This window comes from Gekko japonicus, unplaced genomic scaffold (genome assembly GCF_001447785.1).
Source record: "Gekko japonicus isolate JY-2015 unplaced genomic scaffold, Gekko_japonicus_V1.1 scaffold170, whole genome shotgun sequence".
In the NCBI taxonomy this organism is placed as follows: domain Eukaryota; kingdom Metazoa; phylum Chordata; class Lepidosauria; order Squamata; family Gekkonidae; genus Gekko; species Gekko japonicus.
The window spans coordinates 956,269-966,058 of NW_015160212.1; the positions used below are offsets into that span (position 1 = coordinate 956,269).

The 9,790-nt window shown below is 49.2% G+C and overlaps 1 protein-coding gene across 1 annotated transcript in view; it reads left to right on the top strand.

Moving 5' to 3' along the window:
- The window catches only part of ATP1A1 (ATPase, Na+/K+ transporting, alpha 1 polypeptide), a 42,888-nt gene that overhangs the window by 12,695 nt on the left and 20,403 nt on the right, over positions 1–9,790 (top strand). Inside the window, exons 2-3 of the mRNA XM_015409844.1 lie at positions 5,069–5,176; positions 8,669–8,728. Coding sequence (XP_015265330.1) covers positions 5,147–5,176; positions 8,669–8,728 — 90 coding nt within the window. The 5' untranslated portion in view covers positions 5,069–5,146. The remainder of the gene's footprint in view (positions 1–5,068; positions 5,177–8,668; positions 8,729–9,790) is intronic.

Sequence of the window (9,790 nt, forward strand, 5' to 3'; positions counted from 1 at the left end):
TTGAGGTGCCTGGAGATTTGGGGAGGGGAGGGACCTCACGTGGGTGTAATGCCATAGATTCCCCATTCCAAAGGAGACCAGTTGTAATACCAGGAGGTCTCCAGCCACCACCTGGGGAATGGTGATTCCATGTGTCGAAGAGGTCCTGTTTTATTTGAAGTGGCCAATCTACACTTTCATTGGAACATGTGCGAGCCATTCCAATCTTGCGGAGGCTTGAGGAGTCCAAACACGCAGCTAGGAAAACTGAAGTGCCTTTCAGATTAGGGGGGGGAGGAATAAATTCTGTGGATTCCTTCCCTCTGCGGTGCAGTTCAGTTGGACCATGAAACTTTTTTTCTGGGGAGTTGGTGAAAAATGCCAGTTTGGTGTAGTAGTTAAGTGTGCGGGCTCTAATCTGGGAGAACCAGGTTTGATCCCCCACTCCTCCACTTGCAGCTGCTGGATGACCTTGGGCAAGCCATAGTTCTGATCAGAGCTGTTCTTGGAAAAGAGCAGTTTCTGTCAGAGCTCTCTCAGCAGCTCCACCTACCTCACAGGGTGTCTGTTGTGGGGAGGGGAAGGGAAAGGAGATTGTAAACTGCTCTGAGACTCCTTCGGGTACTGAAGGGTGGGGTATAAATTCAATCTCTTCTTCTTCTTCCTCTCCTTAAAGAAAATTTACAATTTTCTTAATGTGGTTGGATCTAGGCTGAATGACTCACTGAACACGTGGCTCATGGAACACGTTTGCTTCATAGAATGGAAATGTTATTGGCCTGTAATACACGGCTGGCTGGCTGGCTTTTTGATGGCGAACTTGTGAGCAGTTACGTGCTGTCAGTTTAGATTGGCCGGCGTCCCCTTCTTCCCCCGCAGTCCTATTTCTGTTCTCGGCTTTCTGTAAAGCTCATGGGAATGCTCAGCCCGCCGGCTCTGCCCATTCGGCACTGTTTCGAATGTCCCGTAGCTCAGCCCGCTTTTCACGACGCCTCCTCGCCCTTATTGACTGTCTGTCCCCGCCTCTCTGTGGCTTGCCTGTCGTGGGCCTGGGCCGAGCTGTGAAACGGCAGAGCCCAGATTCTGAACAATCGTGGCTCTGCGTCTGAACCAAACATCCCGTGAGTCTCTTGCATCAAAGACAGGAAGTGCGCCTCTGGCAGTCGAGGGGTCCGATCCTCAGTGGCCAATCGTGCTGGCAGGGCTCTGTGGAACTGAGATTATTCACAAAGAAATGGGGAAGGGAGGGGGGGATACAGGGTTCTCCAGCCATGTGGGGAGTGGGGGGATGCTTGGCCGGGAGACCAGTGACTCATAACAGTCAACTTTTTGAAACGGCAATGGCTGGGGGGGGGACAACGCTCCAAAGGATACTGGAAGAATAAGTCGAGGCTTTTGTCTGCGCTGCCATGTTCATGATTCATAAGTTGCACTTCCCTTTTCAGGCTGGAAAAGGAAGAGGTAATAAAAATCCACCCAGTGTCAAAGCGTCTGGTGCGCCGATCTTGGTGTTAATTCAAGATACCTTCCGTCTTGTTTAAAGCAAGAGGCTAAGGGGACGGAAGCGGAAAAAACTGTATAGGTTTATCTGGGGGGGGGGAACTGTTCAAATTGGTCGGGACAGATCTTTTTCTGAACGGCAAGCCCTTTCGAGAGCGGAGGAGGCCGGTCCAGTGAGGAATGTGGGACTTTTTTTATACACTCAACTCTTGTCTCTTGGGCCGAGGACAAAAGTTCCATTTTGCTGATTAAAAAAGCAGCCTGTGGTGTTCTTCCAAAGCCTACAGTGCCCTTGTAAGCGTTCGAGAAGTATGAGGAACGAAAATATTCCACTTTGTGCCTCTTGAGACGCTTGGGGTTTTCTGGGCCTTGTGCGTGAAACAGGGAAGAACAAACCGCTTTTCACTGGGTCTGAGACAAACAGTTTTCTGCATGCCCCTGGTTGGCGCTGTAGCCGGGCGGGTTCCGAAGTTAAAACAGCTCAGGGATATGTCGAGAAGAGCAAACTGATACCCCCCCCCAATCTAAGCTGAGCAACGACCCTAACTTTCCCAAACTGTTAAAAGCCAAGCCCGTCCCTGTGCCAGTTATAGGGGTGCGGTGTGTTAAAGCAGAACGTTTTTATGCTTTAAATGTATGCGATCCACACGCCATCAGTACATATTCCAGAGTTAATGCCTGGCGTAGTCTGTACGCCTGAGCAGCAGTTGAAATTTGGAATGGAGGTTTCTGGCTGCAAGGGGGAGTCTTTGTGCGGTCATTACAGGCCATGCTTTGGTTTTCTGCTTCCTTAGGAAATCAAGCTTTAGCTCCATGCGTCAAACTCAAGGCTGTGCCCCTCTGCTCTCGCTAGGGTGCAAAGGGGTGTAATTCTACAATTTGGCATATTCGTAGAATGTAAAGGTATAAAGATCTTCTGTGAGAGAAATTGCAGGGATACCCAACACTTGAAAAAAATAATGGTAGAAGGTAGAAAACATTCTGTAGTAAACAAAAGGAAAATGTTTTCTTTGGGCAGAAACTTTCGCATAGGGTCACGGTGGGAGGACCTGACCCGTGTGTTCGGATATTAAGCTGAACTTTATAAGACTGAGCTCTTTCATAATATATATTACTATTAAATACATTGTAGCATGTTGGTGCTCAACTTATTTCCTTTTAAACAAAAGAAAACCTTAACCTTTTGTGTATGCTTAAAGATCAAGAGGCTTTTTCGAGTCCTCACACTGTTCCATGCTGTATATTTGGAATTAGTGAAATGCTTTGGAGAAAGAGAAAAGAATTACAGGGTTTTTCGCCCCAGTGCTACCCCAAATTGCCCAGTTTTCCATTGGGAAAAGCTGGGGAGAAAATTCTCGTGGGCTTTTGCAAGCTATACGTTTTGAATATGAAACTTTGCTTTGTGAATCATTTCTCCCCCTGTCAAGTCACAGCTGATTTATGGCTACCCCGTCGGGCTTGCAAGGCAAGGGATGTTCAAAGGTGGTTTCCCCTCGTCTGCCTCTGCATGGCAACCCAGGGCTTCCTTGGTGGTTGCCCATCCAAATAGTTACCAGGATCCTCCCAGTATCTGATGAGATGAGGTCAGGGCGTTTTACTCATTCGAAAAAGAAAATATTTCATCAGAGTTTCTTTTCAGTGTTCCCCCAATTTTTTCCTTCGGGGGGGGGGAAGGCCATGGGAGGGGGGAGGAAATTACCAACGTTCCCTCTTAGCTGTGGAGTCTCATGAGCAAAAATCCTACTTTGTGAGCTACCGGCATTAAAGCTGTGGGTGAGCAATTTGGCGGCTGCATAAATTAGTTTGCTCTGGAGCCTTCCTTCCTGAGCTAAGATAAAAATGTGTGAGCCGGAGGCTAAAAAAATGTGAGCTGGCTCACACAAACTCAGCTTAGAGGGAACACTGGAAATTGCTCGCACCCCCCAAATTTAGTCAGTCTTTCCCACCTGGGCCGTGACATTTCTAGATCAGGTAGTGGGCCTTAGTAAGACTCATGTGAAGGATTTTTTGATATCCGTTCACTCAGGCAGTGGTGTGGTGCTGATGTTCCTGTTCTTGCCAATCTGAGATTGTCGAGGGAAGAGTCCTTGAACGCAGTTCAGAAGGGGAAGGTCAAGTTCACAAACTCCCACAAACCTGACTGTGTAGATCATTTTTTCCTACCCTCTTAGGGCGGAACGACACCCTTTGTGTAGTAGTTCACGATTTTTTCCAGTGCGTGTGCGTTTCTCTCAAAGAATATTGCTGCCATAGCGCAAGGGGGAGGGCGGATTTACCCCAGAGAAAGAGGCAGCGGTGTCGCTCTTTGCCTTCATACTTCTGTCAGAAATCAGTGGCCCAGTTTATTTTTCGGCCCACTGGGGAAAGCTTGTAGGTACTGCTGAATTAAATTTTACAACCAGGAAAAGTTACCACAGGGGGAAATGGCGGGACTCATTTGATAGCTTTGCGCTCTTAGGAGGGGGAGCGCACAGGCGGTCAGATCCCCGAAGCTCAGCTGCATAGCAACAAGCTGCCGTTGCAGCTCTGTGAGAGATCGAGTGGGTGGGGATTTGCTCCTCTCCTGGGGAGACTTCAGTGGAGCTTATCTTCCCCTCCCCGTAGGCCGTGAGCATAATGCACTGTTCTGTGGTAGAAATCTGAAGTTGTTCCTCTGGATAGTGGCTTATGTGCAGACATCTACAGGGGAGGCCCCCCCCCCCCCAAATCATGGAAAGTGAAGGACTCGCGCTTTCGTTAGCTCACTTCCAAAAAGTCCACTGGCTGCATTTGGTGTTGTTTTAGGAGTCACGTCACAGTCTGAGGTTTCGATGGCTGATCCGTAGTTGAGAACTGGGCCCCAACGTTTCTGGGTTTTTTGCCCTCCTGGCCTTCTGCTTTGTATTTTCACTCCCGGCACCCTCTGAAGAGAGTCCAACACCAGAATTTGTGGTCTTCAAGGGGGTACCTCGTGCCCTTCCATGCTTACTCTTTTTCTTTAAACGTGCTTTCGGTGTGAAGGTTACTCAGCCTCCTGACACTTCTATAAAGTTGGTGTTTTCTGTATTTGTTTTATAAGCTTTGGGTGGGCGGTTCCCCCCCCTTTGTTCAACAGTGCTGTGTGCCACGAATGCGACTCCCTCTTGTGTCTTTGAGTCCCGTGATTCTGTTTTGCTTTGTTGTGGGTGGTCTTCGGGGTGCATCCCTGGATACACTTTCACTAACACGAAGAACCACATCTGTTCAACAGAGGGGGACATAACTCGGATTGAGAGTGTGCTCTTCATTTTAAAAAAGCAAATCTTGTTAGGGTCTGGGTTGGATGGCTGATATGTCCACAGAAAGAGGGAATCTTTGAGTAGGCCGGGATAAATTTCTGGCCAAGGCTCTGGTGGGCTTCTGCGTGTCAGGATAAGGGAAATGTATCAGAGATGTACCAACTGGCACCTCCTGAGCAGAAAATGCTGTGATTTTAAAGTGGTCAGTGGGCAGTGCCAACCCTGCGTGGCTCCAGAACTGCTGCTGAGCGGGGCTTCCTGGGTTAATGAGCGGCCGCTCACACCTTAGAGGGAACCCTGCTCCTGACTGTTGCCACTCTGATTTCTTCTAGACCGGGCGTGAAAAGTATGAGCCGGCAGCAACATCTGAGCATGGCGCCAAGAAGAAAAAAGGGAAGAAGGAGAGGGATATGGATGAGCTGAAAAAGGAAGTTTCATTGGTGAGTAACTCCATGGCTGTTGTAACAACGTCAGGTGGTTGAACTTGTGAAGTGGAGGTTGGGGGCGTTCAGCTGTGTGACGTTTCCTGTCAGGTTTAGAAAGATTATTTCCTAAATGTCATCCTCTCTGCTGCTTGTGTGCTCCTTTTCAACTCATCCCGCTGTCTCCCAATAATCCTTAATGGCCTTTCCCGTTGGCATTACAATACAGAATGTCCATTTCCCCTGTTGGATGTCTTAAAATGGGTGACGGGAGTGCCTACTCCGTTAACTACTCAGCATGTCTCTTAAGCCTTCCTCAGCGTGTTGTAATCCTGCTGGTCGGCAGATGGCCATTCCCAGATGACGAAGTCCGCTTGCCTCAGAGGCTAGTGAGTTCATGGCAGAGACCAGATTTTGCCGGTCGCCTCAGCTCATTTCCAGGGTACTGCAGGCAAGGAAATGGCCGCTTCCGCTGACTGGCGCCCAGATCGATACTTTAGCAGGCTGTGCAGCGTCAAAGGCTCAAAGACAACATTCTGGGGAACCAGAGCCATTTTGTAGTGTTTTTCTTTAAAAAATGGACCTAACTATCGGTAATTTCTGTTGGCGCAGCAGGAAATGTGTTCCAATTGCTCAGGCTGCTTGATCTCTGGGCTGACGCAGTCGGCTTTAAAGGAACCGGTAGTGGAAATACCTCAATCGTGGAAGTATTTGCAGCGTCCCCACTCCGTCCTGAGAAACCAGAGCCTTATCTGCCCACCTGACACATCAGAGCGAGAGCAGGCACCAGGGATGAATATGGCCTTGTTGAGGCTGAAGGGTCCAGTTTTGCCTTTCAGCTCAGGTTCTTTGGTCACCGTGTAGCAGAGGAGCCGGGAGAACTGAAGGGGATGTTTTTATTTATTCATTCATGCATTCATTCAATTTATACCTCACCCTCCCTGCGAAGGTGGGCTCAGGGCGGCTTACACATGTTTCATAAAAATACAACTAAAGTCTATATAAGCATATAAACAAATAATATAAATAACAATCAGTTAAAACAGTTAAAACGCTGGAACATTGTCAGATAAAACAAGAGCAAACGTTATTTCTAATATGGCTTAGATGACTGTATGATTACGATAACTTTCATACCAGCTCAGTTTGCTCACTTATTATGCGGTGGGTACAGGCTAGCGACAGCGAGGGTAGGCCGCCGGAGCAAAGGCTGGAGGTGAAGGTAAAGATGGTAAAGCCAGGGTGCAGGGGCACTCCTCGGTGTATGATGCGGCTCCTCAGTCAAACGTCTGGTGGAAGAGCTCCATCTTGCAGGCCCTGCGGAATTGTAAAAGTTCTCTTCCAGGAGCTCATTCTACCAGGATGGAGCTGCCACCGAGAAGACCCTGGCCCTGGTTGTCACCAGTCTGGCATCCTTGGGGCCTGGAAGGACCAACCGATTTTGTGTCCCTGAACGCAGTGCTCTCCGAGGATCATGTGGGGAAAGTTCCGCTGTTAAGCAGGGCGCACTGTAGAATCTACAGCAGTGCACCCAGAAGTTCCCAGCTACCTTAATTATTCCTTCTATTTTTCTTCTCCATCTGCAAGCAAGTTTGGGATGGTTTTTTTTGGGGGGGGGGTCACTGGAATAGAGCAGATTAACTGTGGGCTGTGCTTACTCAAAAGTTGTGCGCTGTCCTACAGTCTGTTGGAATTAGGGTCTGATCTCGTCTCACCATGCGCTTTGCTTTAAAAAACGTAACTCCCCAAAGGTAGCAGGTTGTCTTCTCTGAAGAACAGAACCTGATGGAACATCCAGACAACCTTTGTTGGAGCATAACTTCCTCTTTGAATTTGGACCAAATGTGTCCCCCCCCCTTTAAAGCCTCCAGACACATCCTGCCTGCCCTTAGTGTCTCCTGGTCTCCTATCTAAAATTCAGGGGGGGCCCCTGCAAAATGGCATTGCGGCCTCTGAGCATGGAGGTTCTATTTAACCAACATATCTAATAGGCCAGCCCTCCTGTATAAATAGAAGAAGAAGAAGAGATTGGATTTATCCCCCACCCTTCACTTGGAGTCTCAGAGCGGCTCACAAACTCCTTTCCCTTCCCCTCCCCACAACAGACACCCTGTGAGGAAGGTGGGGCTGAGAGAGCTCTTTCCAGAACTTTCCTTGAGAGAACAGCTCTGACAGAACTATGGCTTGCCCAAGGTCATCGAGCAGCTGCAAGTGGAGGAGTGGGGAATCAAACCCGGTTCTCCCAGATTAGAGTCTGCAACTCTGCACACTTAACCACGACACCAAACTGGCTTTAAAAAAACAAAACAAAAAACAATACACCTGTACTAGCAGCACTTGTCTTGTGGTATTGCTTTTACATTTGCGTGAAAATAAGAACGCCTTTGATTTAAATCCCAACCTAGGGTATTGCAAGTCAGTGACAGGATACAGTCCAAGCGCTTGCTTTTATCTGGTAGGCTTCTGTAGCTTCCAAAGCCCGCGGTCCAGCCTGAAGGAGCGGCACTAGCCCGGGGCAAAGGTGCAAGTCCAGGACTTCCCGTTGCGTGTAGGCCCCCCTGCTGTGTGCCGAAGGCCTACCTGAACCGACCGGAAGGCGCTTTCTTTCTGGTCTTTATCCTTTCAGTAGCTCTTTTACAACAGAACTTGTGAAATCACAGGACGGGGAGGAGGGGGGTTGGAGTCGAGGGGGGAGTGTGTGCACAGATCAGTGCAGTCTGGGTCCGAGGGCAGCTGGAGTCCGTGGCAGGAGCACACGTTAAAACTGGACCAGAGTCTCAACAGAGGCGGCACTGGCTCCCAGCTCCAAATCTGGGACGAGACTTTCTCCACACAGGGTTGCACAGAGCAGTGCGCAGTCTGTATTGCGTGATGGATGAATGGCACCCGGGGGGGGGTCTTTAGCCAGAGCCCAACAGGGCAGGAGATCTTCTAGCACTAAGGTGTCCTAGTGTCCGAATCCACAGCTGTCAATCAAATACACATTTGTAGCAAAGTAATATTTATTGAAGCCATGAAGAAACTGGAGCAAGTTCACTGTTTGGAATAACCAGAATGGTTGGGCATAGAATAATAAAGCAATTTCAAAATAGCAATAACCAATAGGCTTGGTTCCCGCTCGCGCGGTTGGGCTGTCAAACTCGCACCCAACGCCTGAGAACAAATGTCTCCTAGAAGATAAACAATTAGGCTCTTCTCACACTCTAGTTCATTATAGACTAAGCGAAGCCGACTTTCCCCACCTGTGACCTTGCTGATTACGAGAGTACAAAGCAACACTAGCGTATATCAAAAGGAATGCATGAGACATAGAAATGAGCGCTTCATAGGACATATAGACATGCGCATGAGGATGGAGGGAAAGACATACAGAACACATTGGCAGCTCGCTGACACCTAGCAGTAAGGTGTCCTCCTGCAACCAAAGTGTCAGTCTGTTGGCCCCCTTGCTCTGTGGCAGACTCTCTCGAGTATCCGGATCCCATCTCACCGGTTCCTTTGCCTTCACAGGATGATCACAAGCTCAGCCTCGATGAACTTCATCGGAAGTACGGAACCGACCTCAGCCGGGTAAGGAGATGTGGTTCTCATAGCGACCAAGGGATCTCTTTGTGCTTAATGCTTTGTCTGCATTTGCGGGACGTGCCAATGCGCTGGGGCCTTGACTGGGCTTATCCCTCCTGCCCTGTCCTGGTTGAAAGCCACCAGTCCTGTTCTGACAGGCTTCCAGGTCTTGGCAGGAGGGTGTTCCTTGTTGCGGGATGCTGGTTTGCCGTCGTGGGATGCTGGTTTGCTAATGTACTGTAAAACATTGCTTGGGCCTTGGCTAGGGTTGCCGGGTCCATTGGAAATGCTGGCAGGGGGATGGGGGGGAAGTTCTGGGAGCGGGAAGTGACATCGTGCAACGTGCCTGTGTCACTGGGAAGTGACGTAGGTATGTTGGGGGTGACGCTCTGGTTTTTGGGTGAAACTGTGGTAAAATCAGCCTCTAGGGGTGTGCAACCAAAAAAAAAATTGGCCTGATTCGGTTTCAGCTGAATTGGGCAGAATCAATTTCAGCTGGCAGAAAGACTCCTGCATGTCAATTTCGGAAGTAGGAGCCCATTCCAGAGTCTTTCCTCCAGCCGAATGTACATTTCGACCCCATTATATCCTACGGGCCATTGAGGTCAATGACAAAAACATAGGGTATGTTCTGGGGGCTGGAGGGGAGGGGGTTCAAGGGAGAGGCTTCAAATTCTATGGGCTCCCAAACAGGTTGCCCCCATCCCCTCCATTGTTCTCTTTCCCACCATAGAGAACAATGGAGGGAATGGGGGCAACCTGTTCGGGGGCTGTAGAATTGGACCCCCTAGTTCAATGTTCCTGAAACATGGTGGGTATCTTGGGGACAGGCTCCACCTCCAGCCCCCAGAATATACCCTATGTTTTCACCATTGACTTCAATGGCCTATCTCTCCCCTATATTATAAAAGGGTTTTGGGTGCCAGAATTCTAAAATGCACTCCTTTAGTGTTAGGCCGAAAAAACTGCCACTCGGAAGACACTGGCTGGGTTCATTGGCTGCTTTGTGCAGTCCCGCCCAGCGTTCCAAGGTCATTTACATATGGAAGCTGATTGGACTACATTCCA